At 51.6% G+C, this 23,826-nt stretch overlaps 1 protein-coding gene across 1 annotated transcript in view; it reads right to left on the bottom strand.

Moving 5' to 3' along the window:
* The window catches only part of ARHGAP26 (Rho GTPase activating protein 26), a 72,625-nt gene that overhangs the window by 19,279 nt on the left and 29,520 nt on the right, over nucleotides 1–23,826 (bottom strand). Inside the window, exons 6-11 of the mRNA XM_019620496.2 lie at nucleotides 22,114–22,201; nucleotides 20,920–20,978; nucleotides 19,904–20,009; nucleotides 8,572–8,731; nucleotides 4,918–5,056; nucleotides 2,240–2,393 (exon numbers count right to left, since the gene is read on the bottom strand). Coding sequence (XP_019476041.2) covers nucleotides 2,240–2,393; nucleotides 4,918–5,056; nucleotides 8,572–8,731; nucleotides 19,904–20,009; nucleotides 20,920–20,978; nucleotides 22,114–22,201 — 706 coding nt within the window. The remainder of the gene's footprint in view (nucleotides 1–2,239; nucleotides 2,394–4,917; nucleotides 5,057–8,571; nucleotides 8,732–19,903; nucleotides 20,010–20,919; nucleotides 20,979–22,113; nucleotides 22,202–23,826) is intronic.

Below are 23,826 nucleotides of genomic sequence, written 5' to 3'. Positions count from 1 at the left end.
ACTGAGATCAGCAGTTATCAGTTGTAACTCATGTAAGCAAATATGAGAAGTGATATTAACATATGAGAAGTGGTCACCATATGCCACACTTCCCACATGGGCTAGGGGCCTGGGACACGGCAACCAAGGGCACCAAACCCATCCACCAGCAGCAATGGCACCAAACCTGTCTGCTGGGCAGCAGCAAAGCAAAGAGGTAAAAGGCTGTGGTCAGTGATGGCTGCATGCAGCGCCCATCAGCTCCTCTGTTTCAATGGTAACTTTAGACACCAAAAAAAAAAAAATACAGAACAAAATCAATTCTGTTCTGGCGTGGTTTTTAATTTACTAACCTGTGCTGTTGCTGCTTTAGAGAAGGAAGCACCAAATCCAGGATTCCTTGCTTGTTCTCTTAAGGAGTTCTTTGTTCATAAAGAAATCCTTTTTTCTCTACAGGAGGAAAGTGGGGCTTCCCATCCTCCTCACACCTGGGGCTCTGCAGCTGCTGTGCTCAGGCACTGACAGCACAGCGCAGTGAGCTGCCCTGGCCTTGAGACAAGATGGGGCAGCCCTGACCCACAGCCAAAAACTCAAAGAAAACAGTGAAGAATGCAAGAAAACGAGAAAGTCCTGAAGAGGAGCTCCATGATGGGTCTCACAGGTCTGGCAGAGGGTTTGGCATGGAGCTGAGGAAGCACTGAGAGCAAGGCAGCAACACACCCTGCCTGCTGCCACGCACCCGCACTGCCGCTCCGTAACCACAGCAGAGCGATGGAAACTCTCACAGCTCCAACAGATAACAGCAACTGACCTCAGTGCCCAAGGGCATCCGGGAATACTGCAGAGCCCCAGCCACTGCAACTGCTTAAAGGAACAGGGCCAGCTTTGCACAGGTGTTATTTGCACAGCAGGGCAGATAGGACAGCGCTGTGGGACACTGGCACCACTCAGGCTGCTCTGACCCCAACCGTCCCACCCACACCTCCACTGCTGCCCCCAGCCTGCCCAGTGAGGAGTGGGGCTGAGCACCGCGGGCCAGATGGAGCCAGCTGCAAGCAAAGGGAGCAAAACAACCTGGGTCCGTTCAGCTACCGCAGCAATGCGGAGGAAATCTAGCAATAACATTTTCACGGCACCACAAATGAAGTTAAAAGCAGACATTTAAAGACAAACGAATGCATCTCAGCAAACTTTAAAACCCAGCAGCGCAGATGAGCACAGAGCTGTCCTACCTGTGGACAGGTACCTCCACATCACGGCGTCCCACGGTGGCCACCAGCAGCACTGAGATGATCGGGGAACGTGCAGCCTTGGCACAAGGCCTGGCTGTTTGGGGCAGCAGAGGTGGTGGGAAGGAGGTGACGCCGATGGTGATGGCCAGAGCCCTGCTCTGCACATGTGCACTTACCTTCACCTCATGCTGCTGCCCGAGCGCCGCAGCCCACGCCAGGCAGGACAGCCATGGCCAGGGGCACCAGCAGTGGCACCAAGCCATTTCTGTGCGGACCCAGGAGAAAGCAGCTGAACACAAGTGTTCGCCGCGGGCTCCTAAGGGCCTGGTTGCAGGGCTGGTGAGAAGGGGCTGCGCTGCAGGCTGCATGGGGACACGGGGCAGGAAGGCCACCCCACACCGACCCACGTGGACGCGGGGAATCAGGCTGGGCTGAGGGACCACGGCTGCGGGGCTCAGAGCACATCTTCATGTGTGCAGGAGAGGAGGGTCTGTGGGAAAATGCGCAGCCCAGCAGGGCCACGGCAGGAAGGAAATTCCCCATGGCAGAGCCGTCCGCGGTGCGAGGCTGTGTCAAATCCAGGCGACTGCACAAATAACTCCGCCATCCCCCGGGAGTCGTTGCTAAGGTCGCTATTTTTTCCCTTGAACTTTTCAGATGAAGGAAGCAATAGCAGAAGCAATGGCACAGATTTGGCTGGAGATCAACGGTACTGACAACAGTCATAGATTTAAGTCAGAAGAATAGTCCTTTGTGTTTGCTGGAGTTATCTCCAGATGGGTCAAGCAGTTCAAACAGCAATGCAGGGCTCTGCATGCAGCACACCCCGCAGGCGCAGGCTGAGCAAACCCACCCCGCTAATCCCAGCGCTCAGACCGAGACGTGCAGGATGCACCCTAAGCGGCCATTAAAAATTAAAGCATTAAATTGCATTCTTCAACAAACTGCTGGGATTCAGAGCGAGAAACAGCCCCGATTAAAGATTAAGGACGGTGAGCCTATAAAACACTAATTATCACCGTACTTACAGTGAGTTTGGCCTGTTGGGTTTAATTACTTCTAGTTCGAGATCACTTGAGTTCAGGTTGGATTGTGGCGCGCTGTTGGAGTTGAGGAAGCTGTTTACATTTGAAGAGATGACGGATTCCAGGCTGGAGTTGATGATGCTGTTCCTGTTTTCTTCTGGAAAACACCAAAAATAACCAAGAGTTGCCAGACGGAGGCAGCCAGGCTCCTGCCCATCACCCCTGCCCCAATGTAAATTCAGCAGCATCCTACCAGACCTCCACAGACAGGCACTGAGTTCCCAGGCATGTTTTCTATGTATTATGCATTAAAGTATGAGAAGTAACAGTTATTCTTTTTCTAAAGATGCAACAACATTTTAAACGAATAACATTTTTAGCAAGAAAATATTGATTTTTCTCAAGATATTAATATTTCACGTTCCCAAGGACTTCCAAAGGACCACATAACCCAAGAAAGAAAGGGATGAGACTACAGGCAGGAATGAATTTGTCTGTGGCTGAAATCAGGTACCACAGGACTGAACGCGTTCAGAGGGGATAACAGTTACGGAAGGAGAAAAGGACAGATCACCCAATTAAAGTTTATCCCAACAAAAAAATGCTTCAGTCTAAACATGACATCAGCCACTAGCTGCCTTTCCTGCCAGGTCTACAACCACAGTGCAGCACTGCTGATAACAGTGAGGAGAAAGACCTGCCCTGCTGCCCAGCTCGCTGCCCACAGCCTGGACTCAGCTCTCCTCATTTCCCTTCATCCTGCCCTGCTAAGAGATGTCCCCCTTATTTGTGTAACTTCAACACTGAGGTGTGAAAACATTATGCATCCCAAAGCAACCTCCACAGCATGGGTTTCCTCCTCATCTCTGTGCTGAATTACCTAAAATCACATTAATTCATTTTCATAAGATGCTTTTTCCGTATAAGCAGCAATTGTAATTGTAATTGAGAGAGGCAATTATCATCACTGATGGCACGGAAAGCTGCTCTACTGCAGAGAACTGCCACTTCTGTGATGATGTTTCCTGAAAGACAGATAACTGCTGGAAAACACAAGGAGTGCCACTTTAATGACAAATTTTTCAAAGAAACTGTACCTCCTGTGCACGCTGATAGGATGAAATTGCTACTGAAAAGCACACGGTCACAAAGAACCCTCTATTCTCAAGCCCATCCATCTGTACATCCCTTCCAATGACACGTCTGCATCAGGACAACAATTAATACTCACAGAAGGAGAAAGCAGTGTAAGAGAGACTCCCGAGCTACATGGAGCGCTAATCCTGAGCACACAGCAGAGAGAAACCCTGCATGCCTGGAAAATAGCCTGGGAGCAGTGCTGCCTCAGGGACAGGGAGGTGGGATGGTGGGTGAGCCCTCTGCCACTGCTTCAAAAGAAATGACATGGCCAAAAGGACGTGGCTGCAAAGGGCGGGGAGCAAACCAACACTCCTCGTCACATCACTCACTGTGCCATCGAGTTCTTGTGCTGCCTGGACAAAGTCAGAGTGCTTACGAGGCAGTGAGAGGCTCAAACCCCATTTAGATCAGGCTATCAGCCAGAGATCAGCCAATGCCAAGGATGAGATAATTACATCAACACACGTTACCAGTTCCTGAAACTACATGCCATGAATTTTGGTCTCCAGCAGGCTATTGAGGGAACTCTCCAAACACTGACTGGAAGACAGACCAGCCAGCAGATGAAATAAGGGAGAAATTAACCTGCCAAAAGGCCTAAAGCCCCAAAAAGGTCGATCCAAAGCAGTCCTTGATCTTTGCCCCCAACAGCACAGTTTTCAGAGCTGTTCCGTGCACTGCACGGCCCCAGCAGAGCCCTGCAGCCTATTCAGATGCCACATCCAGTTGTTTCCAAACATTTTCTGCCTGAGGCTAAAGTTCGAAAATAAGCTCTGTAAGCCTAACAAATCAGTGTCAATTGTCTGTGTAATCTCAGACACAGCTACCAGCCAACGCTGAATTAAAGTCCCTATCAGCCAAGAAACTGGAAGTGTTTCATCTACAGAAGATGGGAGATGAATGGCAGAATTGGAAACCATTCCTTTATTCTATTTCCTCCTTTTTAAAAGTCTGATACTGTGCACAGTTTAAGCAAAGGATTCTTTGCTGAGGCATTTAGCTCAGTCTCACAGCTCAGGGAGCAGAACAGCAAACTCCTGCTGTGTATTTCTGCTCTGCAGCATGTGAGACAGCTGTGTGCAGAGTGAGAGGGGAGGAGGTGATGACTCCTTCACCAACGTATCCGGAGCACCAAATAGAGACCAAAATGGAAAGACCATCTTCAACATTTTTAAACCATCATAATACCTACTCCACAGAAAAATACAGAACATCCTGGCCAGGCTTGCTATATCTGTAGAAGTGCCTGTGGGCATCCAGCGAGAAATAAAGGATCAACTTTGGACACCCCATGGGCTCTGCATTGTGCCCTTCAGCTGCTGGGGACTTGGGAACAGGACAGCAATTCTAAGCACACCAGTGCAGCCTGCACCAAGCCTTGCTGCAGCCTGGGATGGCAGGCAGGCATGGCACAGTGCAGTGACCAGGGGCTCTATCCCCTTACAGGATGCACCTTTCATCAGCACCAGCACAGCCGTGCTCCATGGCAGGGGATTGGCGCTGTGCAGCGACAGGGGGCAGGGCTGGGTGGGGGCACTTACGCTTCTCGTTGGGCTGTGCGGTGTGGAACAGGGTGAGCGGCCGCTCACTGCACGATGGAGGCTTCGAGTCTGTGCTCTTCTTGCGGGACAGCAGCAGCTGTGAGTTCGACGGCGGCGTCTCCGGCACGGTGTTAAATATCTGTTAAAGCCAACAAAGAGGTCTCTTCAGCATCAGCTGCTCAAGCAGAGCAGCTCTGTGCCCTCCGCATCCTGCCATCACACCAAGGAACAGCATCAACGGGGGTCACGCATTCAATAAAGTAACACGTGGGGCATCATTTCCTAAACTCCACATTCTCATTCTGTTTGCACTCCTTTTCTCTACTCTTCACCAAATGCGCACAGCGCAAAATGTGAAAAATCCCAACAACCTGGTAGGCTGCTCCTAGTGAAGGGCCTGCAGTGCCCTCGCAGGTGGTGGGAGAATGCTCAGGGCAAGAACCCCAGCAGGCACCCAGGTATGCAAACGTGGCAGTGCACAGCTGGACAATGGTAGGGCACAGCTGGATAGCAGGACACAGAGGCAGAGTGACACCGAGCTGCCTCCCAACCCCTTAAAGGTGGCACACAGCACCCAGGCTAAATGTGACCACTCTCAACAGAGGAAAGTCAAGAGCTAGCTGCCTCCAAAAGGACCAGTGCTTATTTTGAAGCTCTGAAGAGGGAGGAGTCAGAGGACCCAGACCCATATAACAAACAGTTCCTGCTAGAGGCGGTCTTGCAGCATCACACCCCTAGAAGCCCTGCCAGCCTACCCAGCAGCACAGGGAGCTCTGCTCTCCTTCATTTCAATGCCTCTTCAGTTTGTTTCACTTTTCAGTTTAAGAAAAACAACTGAGACATGCTCCTCACCGAGCAAACCTGTGTTATAACTCTCCCATCCCAGAGTCCAATTAACAGAGAGAGCGAGACAGTTTAATCATCAGAGTGGGAGAGGAGCAGCCAGGCTCCACAAATTACACAAACAGCCCCCATGCTCGATGTGCAGCTGGAGGCTCCTGGAGCAACCCGCGCCCCTGGTGGAACGCAGCCAAACCTATGAGATGCTCTGCAAGGAGCTGCCCTCCAGCCTCAGCTGGAAGCTCCAAGGCCAAGGGCATCGCTGCTACAAAGCTTTGCTAATTGCAGAAAATAAAGATGAGGTGCTGAGGGCTTTGACCTCAGCGTTAATTCTGACAACTGACTGAGGCAGTGCAGGGGTCTGGGTAACACCCTGCAGAAACCAGCCCTGTTGGTGAGCAGCAAGGTGCCACTCACAGGTCAGCTGCCCCCTCCTTGGTCTGAAGGGAGCACCAGCAGCACTGTACATCGATCTCATCATTTCCCAGCCCTTCATACAAATTGCCTTTTCCAGAGCATTATTAAAGGAGAAGCTTCGGAAAATAAAATGGGTGGACACCTGCAATTTTCCAATACAACACAGCATCCCTGGTTTCTTGCAGAGGATTCACTCTCTGTTTGTTTGTCATGGCAATATCCAGAGCCATCGCAGAAAAACCATTTTATCCTTTTAAAAACACGCAACCCACACGTATCCTGCAGCAGGTTACGCTGCTGTGTTGCTCTCACAAACAGACTGCACGTCTGCCCCAGCTCCAGTGCTTCAGGGCTCCCATCCACCCCACTGCAGCTCTGGGCACACACACAGCCCAGTGCTCTGTGCCTCGCTGTGACAACAGCAATTTTAATGGGAGAGGCGTCCCACTTACCTGAGGGAAATATAATGTAATACCAGACAGTCGCTGATTGCCAGGAACCATTCAAATCAATTACATTTTCCCTCAGAATGCACTTAATCATAAACAGTGGCTGTGAGTCACCAGCGTAAAACAATATAAAGCAGCAGCAGCGCAGCACAGAGGGCTCACATATTGCTAATCACCTACAGCAGCTCCTGCAGGGAAACTTCAATGACTTCCAATCAATTCAAATTAAGGAATACACTGAAACTAAACAGTCCTAAAAAGGGAGTGAACCGGCACCGGGACTGACTTTAAAGGAGACTTTCCTCCCAGTTGCTGCCACCTGCCACCTCCCTCTTTCTTGGAGAATCTAGGAGAAATGGGGACACGGGTCCAACAGCATCCTGCATGCAGCACCACTGTGCCACACGGTACCCATGCCTCTGTGCAGGCAGTGCAGGCAGCATGGGCAGAGCAGTGCAGACAGTGCAAACAGCATCTCTCCATGCTGCACCATCAGTACCCACTGCATGAGAGCAGCCGGGCAGCACAGACAGCACGCAGCACACACGCCCACCCGCAGTCGATGTGTGACGGCAGCACACAGCCCAGTCACAGCTTTCCCTTCTGCTGGTGCCATAAATTACTCCTAAGGAAGGGTAGCCATGGAAGCACTCGGGAGCCCTGCGGCACCAGGTGTCATTTTGCTGGTGAGCAGCACTGCAGCCCACACAGACGATCACTGCAGAAATCCGTCATCGATCCCCCAGGTGCCATCTGATGGATGAGGCTCAGCTCGAACTGAACAAGAACCAGCCTGAGGCCCTGCTTCTGCAAGGAGCTGCGAGGGGAAGGCAGCCACCGGGCTCAGCGAGGAAAGAGACAGCGAAGTGCACCCACAGCAGTGAGACAGTGCTTGAATGCTCTCCCGGTGCCACTGCTGGGACACCGCAGACGGACAGACAGACGGATGGACAGACAGACAGGCGGATGGCCACCAACAGCCCCACAAGGCTCGTGCCTGCTGCTCAGCACAGGGCTGGGGCTCAGCCACAGGCTCACAGCCGCTGCTTGCACTCCCCTCTGCAGCAGCACACAATTAAGCAATCACTGTAACTGCACCCCACAAAGATAAGAGAAAATAGCTCCTCCATGCTAAATAAATACCACGGTGTTTATCTGCCTGTGGAGGAAATTTCTCCAACAACATGCAAACCATCCATCCATCCCTGCTGGACATGCACTCGCTGCCCCTCGGCAGCACCAGGCAGATGAGCCCCAGGGCTGACACCTGCACCACATGCACGTGGGACTCAGCCCTGCAGCTTACACATGCAACTGAGGGACTAACACTCTCTGGAGAGAGCCCCGAGTAGCAGACAGCCCCAAGCATCACATCCTCCCTGGCCCAGGCTGCTTTCATATCACAGGCACCCAGCAGCACTGCATGGGAAGTTCAGCAACACACCACCTCTGACCAGTGGCCCTGGAGGCTGCTGTGTCTCACCGCCACCCCATGCATGTACAAGCACTCTGAGCAATGCTCGTGTTCAGTGTTTTAGTGTTACCATTTGCAGAATTACGTGGCCTCTCACGGGCACTCATTTGAGAGCCTTCTCCTGTTATCACTTCGAAGGTGACCAGAACCCCAGGGGTCAGTGAGCGCCCTAGGGGAGGGCCAGCAGTCCTCCAGCTGTAGCTACTGTAGTGTTGCACCAGCAGAGCCAGCAACAGGTGGGAGCATCCCTGCAACAGACACAGCTGTGCCTTGTCACAGCAGATCAGTGCTGTGGAGAAAGTCAGTGCTATGATAAACACAGATGCAGTCAGAAAAGCAGGAACCGAGTCGGGCCCTTTGTGGCTGCTGACACAGACAGCAAGGAGGGCCCTGGGGAAGTGGGCTGCAGCTTGCAAAGTGACAAATCTGGTGTAGGAAATAAACTGTACTGATAGAAGCAAGTAAAGTCTTTACCTTCTCATGGTTTTCTATTAAAATTTCAATCACAATATTCTGAAACTTGATGTCCATAATGGCAGCGACTGTTTCCTCCTGAGGTCGAAGCAGCGTTGGTCCAAACACCACACCCAGATTAGCAACAGTCATCAGGTTCTGCTTGTGGTTATCTGCAACTCTGCAAAAGAAAACCAACAGAAGTAGGTGATGGGAACAATCAGGATGGACCCCCATCCTTGCCTGGCACCAGGCTTACAAGTCTGTTTGCTTTCCTGACACTTCTGGGGAGCCCCCTGAAGCTTCAGCCATGTGGAAAAGTACAGCCTTAACTGTTGTGTTATGGCAGGCACTGCAGCTCAGGATTTGGCTAATCCCATAAAACCCCAACGCTTCCCCGGCCACCGAGGCTCATGTTGCAAACCACTCCCAGGAAAACATCTTGAATCATTAATGCTTGAAACCCTTCTAAAAACAAATTGTTGGACCTCTGACACACGCTGCTCTCCAGCTGAACAAGTGACCTCATATGTTCCAAAATCCAATCCTTTCTCACCCATTTTTTTGCCTTCACGGGTCAGCCCCATCAGGTTGGCTGCAGGAGGCCAGCGAGGAAACTTCCCAGCCAGGAACACCTGGACACTCGAGCCTTGCTCCCAGACAGGCCACATGGTGACACGTCATGTAGTGAATGCAAGTCACAAGGAGGTGACAAGGAGGATGTGCAGCAGGAGCCCACAGCCCTATCACCACAAGTCTGTGGTTTTTTCCTGCCCTCTTCAACCAGGAAGCTCAGTGACTTCAGACAGTGTCAGCACAGAACTGCATCCTATGTTTTTAGAGCAGTGCCTTTTCCCCATGATCTCTCTCCCTGGAGAAACACACTAGGCCAGCACATGGGAGCACAGGACTCCGACACTGCTGCAAGTTACTGCCATGAGCTTTTATTGCTGATCACAGCACTAAGATTGCAGTGCTCATCATGCGTGCAGACGCAGCTCATTTCAGCACGGTGTAAACTCAAAATAAAATAAGCTTTCTATCCTTCTCCATCCAAGCCTCATTTGAGTCAGAAAAGATCTCTTCTCTCCTCATCCTACACAGGGCTTCCTGGGTGACAGCAGTGGCAGCAGCAGATCTGAGGATGGCTGGAGCTCCTGCCCCACGCAGTCTTGCCCCCACACTCAGTGCAGGCAGGAGCCTGGTCTGCTGCATGTTCCAGCCCTGCAGAGCACACAGCGGCACACTGAGAACGCCAGGGCTTGTGTTCCAACCCAAAGGTGCAGAAATCCCTTTTACTCATCACCTCCCCGGTGTCAGGAAGCCCTGGATGTTTCCTCACGGTGTCTGAGAAGCCCCCCCTGCCCGCAGACCGACCCCACGGCCACGCACCCAAATCCCCTTCCTCCTCCCACACCTCCCTAATAGACATTTACAAATGCCACTGGAATTTTCACCTTGCAGCACAATCTGTATTTCAAATGCACACTCCTGTGCTCCCATTTGGGTCTCAGAAGACAGAAACTGAAATAGTTGTGAATAGCACTAATAAAATAATAATTGTAATGATCTTCTGTGGTTACTAAAACAATGTTCATTTATAAAAAAAACAACCAAATTGATCTAAGTCTTACAAAATTAGGTCCCTTCATTTCTCATTACCATTATCACGCAATACATCACTCTAATAAATTGCCCTGTCATTGACTTATTACAGCCAGGCAGCCGTACCCAGTCCCGTTAATTATTACAGACTGCAGCATTAATGGGTTCCCAACGAGGACAGGGCCCTGCTGCACACACAGCCCCGCTCTGCACTGCCCTGGTGCTTTGGCTCTGCAAAGGGCCAACATTCTGTAACCATACAGCCCTCAGTCCCTGCTGGAACAAACAGGGTGGCACAGCACCGCTGTACTGCGGGTACTTTTCCACCAGCAGCCTTTATAATGGCTACTAAAGCTATGCTACAAAACATGATTCACCTTTCACATCCTTCACATTCCACATCCATTATCCACAGGATGATTTACCATAAATTATACCTCTTCATCTGCCTTTGTACCAGCAAATAATGCCCTGGTTTCTAAAGATGGGGTGTTCTCAACCAAAGTGTCCCTAATGCCAGTGCTTTTCACAGATGCTCTCTGCAGACATCGCTCGTTCCATACCAGAGCTGCCCTCCAGATGGTTTACAAGTACTTGCTGCATTTTCCTTTTAACCTGCTGTTTCTTCCTGGCCCTCGGTGCACTCTGAAATCAATTGCACTGGCAGTAATTCACCTGGGTCCCTTCTCAGGGCTGTCTCCACCCACGCTTTGCAGTCTCCTGCAGCACAGCTCCCTGGGTAGCAGTGGCTGCTCACAGCTGGGCTCCAGGCTGGTTATGGGCTGTCCCTCCCAGCACCCACTGCCCTGCCAGCACCCAGTGCAGCATCACAGGCACTGATGTAAGCACTGCCACTGCTGCAGCCCTGCAGCACCGCTGCCCTGAGGCCATGCAGCCACTCAGCTTTGCATTCACTCTCAGAAAAACAAAGGAGAAGGGGAGCAGAGAAAATCCATGTTGTACGCTAAATTAGATTACGCCTGGGTTGCTTGGATACTGTATAATCATTGGCATGACCAAACATAATTTAATACAGAGTAATCGGTAGTCAGGCTTCAGTGCAGGGGAAGCATACAGGAACGGTAAATATTTCTTTTTTGCACAGGCTTGAAATCAGCATCAGGTAACAAACGCACTGCATTGAGGCATGGCGAGCTGTGGGAAATGCTGTCCCAGCACTCCTTTATTTTACAGATGTTAACAAACCTAGTTTGTCCAGCCTGCTCCACAGCTCCTACTCACTTGTATGGAAACCCAATTATGGGACCCATTTCACTGCCCACTGACCCACACAGAGAAGCCTGTGGTGTGAGAAGCCCCAGGAGCCCCGCACAGCAGCCAGCCCACACCACAGTAGTGCCCAGTGTCCAAAAAACAATACAGCCAGCCTAACAAGCTCTATAGGATGGAAAACAACGCTGTTATACCACACTGCTACACACCGGTCAAACCACATTTCACGTCTATCACCACCAGCAAAGCTTCCAGTTAATGTGAAAACCTGATCGGGGGCGAGCAGCCCTACTGCTGCTCAGGCTGCTATGGCAGTTTGCTGCATACTGCACACGGAGATGAATTACAGACAACGAGCACAGACAGCACAGACAGTTGGGTGGCAGAGGCACTGCTGCACCCAGCAGCACTGCGGGTGGCTCTGGGGGGTTTCCAAGGGCAGCCAGGGCCCCTTCAACTCTCCCAGTCCCATCCCTGCAATTCGGGTCACACACACCCCCGGACAGAGAGCGGGCAGCTGCTTGAGCACACAATTGGAGGTATTTATGGGATAAAACCTAATGAGTTCTGGGAAATGTTCCTGGGTGCATTCAAGTCATCCCTGCACATTATGGAGCTTAATTGGGCCGCGGCTGATGAGCGTGTAGGTGGGAGCGGGACGAGCGTTCAGCCCAGCACTGCAGGGGGGCAGCGGGATGGGGCAGGGGAAGGGGCCGGGAGGGGGCACAGAGAGGCGGTGCTGCTGGGAGAAGGGCACAAAGGGCACCCAGGACTGGGGACTGCTGTGCAGAGCTGCAGAGGGATGCCCAGCATGCAGCCCAGGAGCTCTGCCTGCAGGGACGCAGCGGCAGCTTTGGAGCAGCGCGTTGTGCCACGGCACGAGGTGCCTGGAGCTGGAAGGGGGACCGTCAGTGAGGTCATCAGTGGGAACATCAGCGTGATCCAAAATCGGGAGGCCCTAATGTGAGTTTTGTCAAAAGCAAACATATGTCAGCTCTTTTTTGAAGACAGCGCTGAGGACAATGATCACGGATGCATTTCCAACTTACTCCAATGAGATTTTTTTTTGCACTCAGCAGCAGCGCTTGCACGGCACGTGCGCAGGGCATGGATGGGCTGCAGTGTAGCTGGGGCAGCTCCAGCTTCCAAACCAGAGAGCACAGACACAGAAAGGACACACCTGCACACCACACAGCCCTCGCTTACCCCGTTGTGCTGGTTAAGGCCCGGGTATGGCCTCTCTGGGCCAAAAAGGCTCTATGAGCTGCTGGGACGGGATGCGACCAGCAGGTCCGGAAGGAGGGCGGATCGCCAGGGAAGCACAAAGCCTCCCAGCACAGACAAGGAGAAACGTTCTAAAAACAGTTGACAAAGGGCTCGGCTGCAGCACCGAGAAGCACAGCGGTGCCCAGCCAGCAGCCTCACGGCTCTCAGGTTTCCCCGCTCTGCGCTGCTCGCTGGGAGCCGTCCCGCTGCAACAAGGCTCCCTTCTTCTCGCGGGTGAATCTGGCCGCAGCTGGAGGCTTGGGTTCGCTCCCAGGGCAATAAAAGTGCTGGTATCACGTTGAACAGATGCACAGGCCAAATGCTAACTTTGGTATCGGCAAAGCTCATCAGAGTGAATACCGTGCACGCTGCGACTTGCAAGTAAAGCACGCGTGGTGCTGCAGCACAGGCTTTGCAAAGCAAACCTTCACTTCTACAGGCAGCGCCTCTGGCTTTGGGCAAGCTGAGCTGGATGCCAGATTTCAGAGGGAACGCACTGCCGGAGCAGGGGCACAAGGGGGGTGACAATGGGGACACTGCAGCCCCGCACTGCCGCTGCAGCACAAACTCGTGGGAGGAGGGACGGCACCGAGCGCAGCTCCCATAGCGCACGCCCCGACCCCAACCTTCTGCTCCTTCCCTAATTCTGTGTGTGAGCACAGCGCTCATTTAGAACTTCAGCCCATTACGCTTAATTACATCTTTCCTCTAATTACAACAACAACAGTCACTTCTCCCATTAGGGACAGCCCCGCAGTGCAGTTTTGGCTGTGCCTGTGCAGCAGTGCCGGTGTCCCCATGCCCCCCTGCCCCAGCACTGCCACCTCCGTGGTACACGGGCTGGTGTTTGGAGAAGAGCAGAAATCACCAGCACTTTCACACTGCAACAGAAAAATCAGCACAGCCTGCTGCAATAAAGCACCAAGAGAGAACGGATTGGCTTAAAAAAAAATAAAAACAACCCTGCTCAGTCTTGATTCAACCTGTTTCTATACACGGTTTCAGTTTCACTGTGATAACCATTTACAAAGAATCAGATAACTACATGCCACCCCCAATGCCTACCCCACAGAATCCCTCCCGGAGGTGACAACGTCTGGTGTCAAGGTGTCAGCACACACAGGCACGTGCTGCCAGCCACCAGCACAAGCCCTGGTCCGATGTAACCCACCCAGAATCAGATCCAGAGAGAGGAATCCCATGTGCTCTGGGGACACCAGACCCAACCTGCTCAGAGATGCTGCAGCCTCCAATGTGTGCTCCTCAGAGCTTAGAGCAGAGGTCCTTCAGAATGCACGGGGCTGCTGGGCAAAGCAACATGGAAAGAAAGCCACTATCAAACGCAAACTGCTAATCTCTTGGCAATCTAGTTTTAGGAGGTGAAGAGTTCATCTGCAGAAGTAGAACAAAACCCTTTGCTCAGTTACATGTTACGGGAAGCCAAGTACAAGAAACACAGAGAACACCTACGGGATTATTAATTTTTTTCATTCTGCAGAATTTCCCATTAACAATGAAACCAGCGAGGGGCCAACAGAGTGGGAGAGGCAGCTCACACCAGGCACCGCAGCCACCTCTCCAGGTGCAGGAAGGCTCTGGCAGCGGGGAGGATCTCCCTCACCCTGAGCATTGGGCAGAGAACACCCCAGCAGGCAGGGGATGCATTCCCAGCACAAGGCAGCTCGGTGCCCACCTGGCACAGCATCCCATCCCGGTGTCGGCAGGGCCTGGCCATCATCACATTACCAGGGAACCAGGGGACGGTTTTATAGCAACAGCAGAAAAATGGGCTCTGGCCATTTGAAGACAGATGCAAGATCTTAGGAGACAACACCCGCAATTGCTGGAGAGGTTCACACATCCGCTGACCTTGCTTAAGTGCTTCCTCTTCCTCTGCATGACCCAAGCACACAAATGGTTTCTGCAGGAGGCAGGGAAAGCACAGAGGGACACTCCTCTGTGCTTGCAAAGCCCCGTTGTGCTGCACAGTTTCTGAAAGCAATGCATCCTTTCTCTGTTGCCAGCCTTGCACAGGACAAACCCATTCCCATGCTGGCACGTGAGTGAGTGCTGTGCACGGCGAGCCCTGCTCCCCCCAGCCCCGCGGCCTCATGCTGCTCAGGTTCAGCTCGCTCCAGGGCTGACCTTAGTGGGAGTCGAGCAGCAAAGGAAGGCAGACCTCAGCCTTTGGCTCCGCAGACACATTCCATTCGAGATCTGCAGCTCACGCTTGCCACATTTCCACGGCACGTCTGCTGCCTTCAGTGCCCACACTGCACCTCGGCCAGCAATTCTGGAGTTTGCGCCCCCCAGATCTATCTTGTTTAGAAAACTAAATCTCTAACAAACTACATTAAAGCTAATCGTATCTCCAGGAGCCTAACACAAAAATGAAGAGCACAGGGGAAACTAAGCCATTATGGTAAAAACATGCAGATTTCATTAATGCTTCAGATGCGTGTGAGCCTGGCGGAGCCCAGCGCCAGCAGAACCCCGCCAGAGGCGCTGCGAGGGGAGCAGGGCCCTCCGCAGCCTTTGTCTTTCCATGCAGCCACAGGTGGTTCCAGTTAGCTGCTGTAATTAGATTAGCCATGCAGCACGGTCGCGCTACGATTTCAGACTAATCTGCTGAGCCATCTCCCCACCACCGCCCGTCTCCAGCACTACAAACCCCAGATCTGCACAGCCCTGCACTGCTGGGGGCACGGCGCTGCACACAGGCGGCTCCTGCAGCCTGCCAGCCCCAATCCTGCCCTTTGCAGGCAGCTCCAGCGCTGCTGGGTTGGGATTTCCCCCCCCCCGCTCAGGAACAAAACATCAACAGACAACTGACTATACTTGCTAATAATGTCAAAGCACTACAGCAAAAAGGATTCTTATTGATCTTTGTGGGCTCGGCTCCAGTAGGGAAGAAAACAATTTGAAATAGTTAACACAGCTTAAAGCTGTGTTTTTAAAGCCAGGGAAGAGGAACACAACCCGTTACCCCACAGCACAAAGGAAGCAGAGGAGCACAGCTCCACACACAGGACCTCACTGGCTCCAGCCCCAGCCCAGCCCAGCAGGGACACCTGAGCCCCGCTGTGCCCCACATCCCCCAGCACAGAGGCTCTGCAGCCCTCTGGCACCCCGCGATTGCCCCCTCCAAATGAAAAGGCTTTTTTCTGACAGTCAGATGGAATTTCCCACGTTTCAGCCTGTGCCCGCTGCTTTGGCTCCTGTACCACTTTCATCAGCTCCTGGCACTCTTGCCAACTTTTTTTTTTTGCTGCTACATTGATTTTTTTTTTTTTTTAATAATTGTGATCAGTCTAAATTTTCTTCCTTCCTTCCTCTGTACACTGTTTCACTCCAACAGCATCGGCACAGCTGCCCAGGGAGTGGTGGAGTCACCACCCCTGGAGGTGTCCAAGCACCATGGAGATGTGGCACTTGGGGACACGGTCAGTGGGCACGGTGGGCCGGGCTGGGGATCTGAGAGCTCTTTTCCAAGCTTGATTCTATCGCAGGGTGCACACAGGCAGCGCATGCACCCACACCCAACTCAACCAGCACGAAAACGGCAGAAAAACAGAAGCGGGGTGGTAGCAAGAAAGCGTGCGAGGTCCATCCCTATTGCACAGGCCAGACACAGACCTTCCACCTTCCTTCCATCAAACACTGCCCTGTGCCCCTCCAGTGAGCACCCAGGCCCCGTGGATCTCCGCAGCGCCCCACACCACACAGCTCCCCATGCAGAAGCCGTCGTGGCGGGGCTGGCGGAGCGCGGGCGCCATTCCCAAAGCGAGGAAGAAGGAGAGCGGCGAGGGAGGAATGCTGCTTACACTTTCCATGCAAGGTCAAGAGATCTCGCTCGCTGTTTTCTTTTGGCAGCCAAATCAGGCCAAGAACATACAAGAGAAGCGTATCTTAAAGGCCTCAGAGGCTAGTGGAAATTTCCAGAACGTCCTGGACAAGAATGACTTACTGGAAGTAATACATAAATCAAGCAAATGAATAGTTACCAGACAGCAACATAAACAGCTGCCACGGGGATGAAATCAGACCTGCCGTGCCAAGAGGCGTCAGCCGCATCGCCGCTGCACCTTCGGGGGAAGATGGGGAAAACAACCGGAGGAAAAGCGCAGGAAGCGGCCGCCCCGGAGCTGCGCTGTGCATCCCGGTGCTGCCAGGCACCGAGCACCACGGAGAGGCCAGCACGGCCAGCTCAGCTCTGAGCCGCCATGCCAAGCACCAGGCTGCGCTTCTGGGCACAAGAGCCCAGCAGATTTTTTCTTCCCCTCCTTTGCCAACAGCACTCGGTTGGGCAGAGCCCCATCCTTCTGTTACTGCTGGATCTGCCATGGGAACCATCGCTGCTGATACGTGAGAAATGCTTTGGGCGGGAGATGGCAATCAGAGCCACGGCGGTAAAACACGTGAACTAGAAAACACCGCCACAGCAAAAACAGGGGGAACTAGTCACTGCTGGCCAGGCCACAGCTGTGAATGATTAAAGATAATTAATTTTGCTAAACACACGTACACACATTTCTGCTGCAACCCCAATAATTGCTTTGACCTTTTGCAAGGAGAGGTATGCATGCCCCGAGCAGAGGCAGCTCTGCCCCACAGGCTGGGCACCAGCAGCCATGCCACGCAGTGGGCAGCAGCCCAAGGTGGGCACAGCGCAGGATTGTCACACAGCCCTGCCTACTGCAGCAAGCACCAGCCCAGCTGTGAAAAAAATGCAAAAAAATGTGCTCTAAAACCTCCTGCTTTGCACCTACAAAGCACACTAAAGGAGAGCAGAACGATGGGGATGACATTGTAACTCTGCTAACACAACCAGTAATTTTCTCAATCAGCTCCAGCCTCCAGCACGGCCGCCCCTGGGCTCATAGCAGCCTGTGCTGTGCTAATTCAGCTGACAGGCCAGGGAACAACAGGCTTCATCAGAGCTGGTGCATGCTGTCAGTAAAACACATTTGGAAGTGATGTTCCTGGAGCATCCTTAGAAGTCTCCTGGGCACAAGGTTGGGTTTTTCAGCACAGCTCCTCCTGAGAAAACACCAGATCAAACTGGTCTTGATCTTTCAGGAACAATAACCCAGCTGGGTTTATCACAAAGGTCCCGGCAGTGCGAGCATGTCCCAGAAAAGAAAATTAAAGGTTTCACCTATTCACGGGTCAGAGATTAACACAATAATGGCAAGCTTGCCTGGAAATGATGTCTGCAAAGCAGAGGAGGACATTGGCAGCACTGGGCACTGATGAGGAGCACCGACAGTCCCAGCTCAGGTGGTGTTTCAGGGGATGCAGCCCCAACACTGCTCACAGGCAGCACAAAGAGGTGTGAAAGTGAGAAGGGCCCAACTCCACCACTTCACCAGTGCTTATCTTGGCTCAGGTTTCACTTGTGTAATAATTGCTGTTTGCATGGGCTGTGTGAGCAGGGCTCTCTTACCACTACAAGCAGTGCCAAACAAGCGCCTGGTTTCCCTTTTCAGTAAGCAACAGCAAAACATGCAAACAAAACCCGGGACAGACCACCTCTGTGTGACCGAGGCTGAGTTCTCTTTTTAGTGTAAGAGATCTCCACATCAATACTGTGAGAAATATTTGTTAGCTCATCTGATAGAAATGCAAATCTTGATTATTCATACGTTACTTAAAAAAAAGAGGAAGAAGATGAGGCAATCCCCTCGGAGAGCTGCAGCCGGAGCAGCGGGGCCCTGCCTGTCCTGCTCTGACACCACTGCTGGCTGCCCCTCGCATCAGGCCCACCCAGAGCACCCAAACCCCGGTGCAGGACACCCGTCCTTCTGCTCTCTGCCGCCCTGCAACCATTTGCTGCGGATGCAAAACTTCACCCACACCTCACACCACCTGCAAGCCCCTCGCCTGGCTGTGTGCTCTGCCAGCTCACCTACAGGGACCCCAAACCCAGTGGGATGCCATGGGGCAGGAGGAGCAGGGGCAGGACTGGGGCCGGTGCCAGTCCCGCCTATCCGCAGCCCTGTACCCCTGGAGCAGCACCTGTCTGTGGAGTCTGGGCTGCTCTGCCCACTGGGACATCCCACTGCCACCTCACACAAAGGCCCTTCCTCTATCACACACACACCAGGAGCACCCCGAGCTTGGGGAGGGTGGTCAGCCCCAGCACTGCTGGAACAGAACAGGCTCTGATCCCCACAACTTCCTGCCTTTCTCCAAGATCATTTTTTTCCCATCGAACACTATAAACTGTTTCTCCTCCTAATATAGCAAGCACCACTACCACTCATTGTTTGTGTTTTGTTTTAGTTCCTTCCTCATTAAAACAGCTTGAAGCCCATTGTATTACCTGCCTCCCCGACTCCGCATCTCACACTCAAATACCACCAGGTTTTCCTTTAAATGAAAAGCACTTCAGCAGCTATGCGACTCCTCTCACATACTTGGCCGATGGGAGCACCTGGAACTGCCTTTCCCTTGGTTGCAGCCCATAAATGCAGGTTTTGAAACCGAGATCTTAACAAGCCCTTTAGTTTTTAACAGCCTTCCTGGGGATAGTCCATGGAACAGATACAAACACATGTCATCAGAAAGCATCTGGAGTCGTTTTTAAGCACATTTCAAGTACTGTTTATTATTTTTTCTCTGAAATAGATAACTTTGGGTTTTCCCAGATTTTCTTCTGAAAGGCTCTGCTGAGTAACAGCCCCGGGTCTGTGGGTCCTGCCCAGTCCCTCTGCTCACCCAGCGACCCAGCAGCCTTCGGGCTGGCACAAACACCTTGCGATGCTTTCACTTCCTAAGCACTAATCAAAGGTTTCCATGGCAACCAGCAGGAGCAGGAAGATGGGAAATTACAGGTCAGCTCTATCACTGAAGGCAAAGAAATTATCCAGTTCCTTTGCCCTTGAAAAGTTTCAAGGTAAGCTAGAAGTATTAATGAATTAAGTTGCTTTAAGGCAGAAAATACGCCCCAGAACAGTCTCTATCGTTGCAAAGAAATATCTGTCAGCCCTTTAATCCCAGGCTCGGTCTGAACCCCCGCAAAGATCTTAACCTGGCTCTACCTGCAGCCAACACAGCGCACTGCCACACCACGGCAGGACGGCACGGGCTGCCCATCTCCTGCTCTCCCATCTCACACACAGGTTTCCACTTGGTCGTCAACCAGATATGACTCAACACCACACACAAGGAAACTTTTTTTTTTATCATTGTTAACTTTCAAAGGAAGTGGAAAATGGAGAGAAAAACATATCAGTCATATACGTACTTTGCCAAGTGGTTCATGAGCAAGTGCAGCATCTGCCTGTTTTTCTCTGGGAGTCGATGAACAAGGCTGTGGATCTCTGACACCCTGGATTCCTGATTCTCCAGTTCTGTGTTGAAAATAAAAGATGATTCATCTCTGCATCAGCGGTTTATTATAGAAAAGGACACGCAGGCCCAAACAGTAACCGACACAGACATCCCAGGGACCCAAGGCTCCCAATCCCTACCTCCAACCTACACTGCAGGTATTCTCCACAGCAGTTTGTCTCTTTATCAGCTCCAGTCAGTTGTTTGAAAAAGAAGGAAACCAATGGGCTGGAACAACAGGCTGAGAGCAGATGCCAGCCATACGAAAAGTCAGTTGTGATCAGGAAACGAGCTGGCCGTTCCTCTGACTTCAACAATGGGAAGCAGCAGCTCCATCCCATCCAACGTGCTTCTAAGCACAGTGTGCACTCAGCACAACGCCTGGGAAGGTGGCAGCCCGCAGTCTTGGGGCTGCGGATGTGCCCCAGAGCCTGAGCAGGAGCCATCCGAGCAGCCCCTGCCTCCATCCCTTCCCAGGAGGCCACTGCCGATGTGACCACTGATGTGAGCCCTCCCCACCGCCGTCCCGCAGCACACAGCTCTGACAGCCACCTGCTCCACAGAAAGCATGCTCCCAGGGCAGACAAAGGAAAGGAGCTCAGATGCTGGAACCGCAACTGATAAAATCAGAACAGTGTAGGCGTTGTTTGAACAACAGCCTCGCTCGTTTTGGAGGTTGATGGTCAGAAGAAGAAATACCTGCACCACCAGCTGCCATCAGACAGCCCTCCTCTAAACATGACCACGTGCTTTCTGTTTATCCAGAAAGTCCCACACGGCACCCTGCCCCTTGCATCTCAATTCTTGTTCTAGTCTCCAAGATTTAAGAACAAGGGATCAGTGGGAGAGCAGCAGGGTAGAGGTTATGTTCAGCTGCTTGAAAGTCCTGTTCCTTTTCTGGCCCCATGCTGTAAACATCAACAAACTCACTTGCTGCTTTGATGAAGCTCCTTTGAAACTGGTACATCATGAGCGGCCCCGGAAGCATTCTGGAAGATAAAAAGGTATCACACGCAGCACAAGTGAGTAACACCATCCACAGAACTGTAGAAATAAAGCTCTGCAATCACCATAAATTCAGCTCTGTTTTTTGAGAGCAGAACGAAGCAGTAACAACTCTAATTGATTCCTCTCATCAGAAGGCCCAAGATTTATTGAAGTACCTTCAGTTTATTCTTCCTCTCTTCTTTTGTACCATTCTAAATTCAGTTTTAATTTTGACATTCCTTCAGTACCACAGTAAAACAAAGCTTTTGTACATCAGTGAGTCTGTGATTTCTGAGTAAGTTTAAAAATAAATTAAAAAGAGAAACAAGCCCAGTCATAAAACTTTAACAGTCACTGTTCCCATTACACTTCTCAATCTCCCTCCCACTTCCACATCCTTTCAGTGGGACATCTTGGTGCTGCTGACATTCCTTGTTGCCTTGCAAATAGTTCAAGCTCTGGAACAAAGGTTGCCAATCATACAAAATTATGCAGTGTTTTGCGATTTTCTAGGCTGAGATCCACCAAGCTAATTATACCCATCGCTCTAATTGGATTTAGCTTCTCTCTTGCTCTCTGTGTCTCAAAAAAAACCAACAACCCAACACACAGAAGGACAACACAAAGCAAAAACCTGCAGTCACAACAGGTAGAAGCGTGTTGTCGAGAATGAGATGCTGACTGCTGCCAAGAAATTACCATTTCTGGAAGATAACGCACATGATAGCGGCATCAGCTTTCATAGGGAAATTATTACTTACATAAAGCTTAGCACCCAGTTCTGAGAAGGGACTGTAACAACTGCCATGGCCCTTACAGGAGCACTGTGCTCACCTTCTCCACGCACTCCTCAGTTGAAGTCTGCAGTGAAAGGCTCAGAGAAAAGCCTACACCAGAGCAGGGCATGTGAGAAGGAGCCCTGTCATTACATTCATGCAATATACGCACTTGTCAGAGAGCTGAGAATATTCCCCCCGTCCTACTCAAGCATGCCAGAGGGTCAAGGAAAAAGAATGAATTCTCTAAGGGCAGTTTCTTTGTTTATAAATGCTTTTGTTAAATAACAGGCAGTAATGCCTCTGATCATCATGGAACTGGTCCTGAAGCTGCGTGACAGACCAGCCTCGCTTCCCTTACCTCAGGTATGTTTTCAGGGCACTAGTGATGGTCTTTATCTCCCATTCTGCACAGATCTCAGTTTCTGTTTCAGTGGCAGTTTTTGGATCTAAGGAAAGAAGAAAAAAAGTAAACAAGTGAACCCAAGTGAAGACAATCCCAGCTCATACCACTCAGCACCAACAGCGCACAGCCAGCTGCACGGACACTCATCACGTCCCATTCTCATTGCTCTTCCAAACCCCAGAGACCACAAGCTGTTCCCCAGCAGGCGCTTCTCCGGGAAGCCGACTTCATCACCAGATAGGACATGCTCACTTGCGTGGGACAAAAAACAACAGAGCAGAAAAGAAAAACATCAGTCACAAGCAATGATCCTGGCAGCTGGACTCAAAGCATGGCACTAAACACGGTGCGGGGGACAGCAGTGATGGCAGTGCACAGACACGACTCAGAAGACAACCACAGATCCCTGCAGGACTCAGCAGAAAAATCACAGCTCCGACAGGGCTGAGGCTCCCTGCCCCAGCACTCAGCCACGTGCAGCACCAGTCGCACACCAGGACCTGCACTGGCCACACTTGTGACCATGCGCCATAAACAAAGTGGGTGACACCGCTCCCGACTCCTTGCTAACAATTAGAAACAGACAGCTTAGAAACCACCAGCACACCGGCATGAACCAGCCTGGCCATGGGCATCTCACACCAGCACTTAAAGGCTCAGAGTACTGAGCACAAGAGCACAACCCTGCACAGCAGCAGCGAGGGACGCAGCGGGCGCTGCTGGGCAGGAGGCAGCAGCAGGACACAGCCACGCTCTGACCTCAGTGAAACCACAGGAAACCCCTCCAGACCTCAGGAGAAACAGCAGTAGGACCCTCCAGGACCACATCCTGCCTGCAGGATGAGCCCCACGGCCAGGCACTGCTGCTGGGTGCAGCTGCCAACACCACCAGGTGCCACAGGCAGCTCTGCAGTACCTTCACCTCACAGACATGCATGACGTGCTTTTGAATTTTAAAGGAATAGGTAAACATAATGGAATTTTAAAATGAATTAAAATAACGCATTGGATAAGAGTTAGAATTTCCCTCAGTTTAATTTACAAAAAGAGGAACTCCTGAAAAAGTAACCACTGGAGAAATGTGCATTCACACCCAGATCATGTGCCTCGCATTAATCACAACTGAACGCCATCCTTCCCTCTCGATGCCAAGGCAACTTCCCACTGCATGACCTTCCTAAGGAGGCAATTCTAACAGATTAAAGATAAGCCCGCCACAAGAAAAAGGCAAACAAAAACCTAAAAAAAACAACAAAAAAACATCTTTTTAACGGCAAGGCCTTTGGTAGAGCTGAGCCAACAGCTCCCGACCAAACGTCTTTTTGAAAGGTCATCCAGGAGTTGTTAAATACGGTTCATGGAACAGCAGGTGATGCTGTATGGCTGCTCACATGCAAAGACTCTGTGCTGATAAGCAGCTCTCCCTGACCTTCACGCTTACCAGCCCGCACACAGCTATGGCAGTGCATTACAGAGGCAGCATCTGTCTGCCAGGTAAATGATGGATGCAGTTTGCTCACAAGGGCAAACTTCCATACGAACCAGAGTAAATGTGAAATAGCGCCCATAAAAGCATCCAGCAAGCCCAGTGCAGTGTTAACCCTGAAGTTCCCCACTGCTGTCATTACTGCTCTGCTGTCTCTTAGCAGATGCAGAAGGAAGCACTTT

This window comes from Meleagris gallopavo, chromosome 15 (genome assembly GCF_000146605.3).
Source record: "Meleagris gallopavo isolate NT-WF06-2002-E0010 breed Aviagen turkey brand Nicholas breeding stock chromosome 15, Turkey_5.1, whole genome shotgun sequence".
Taxonomy (NCBI): domain Eukaryota; kingdom Metazoa; phylum Chordata; class Aves; order Galliformes; family Phasianidae; genus Meleagris; species Meleagris gallopavo.
Note: the sequence above shows the minus strand (reverse complement) of the source record. Positions and strands in the feature narration are given on the sequence as shown.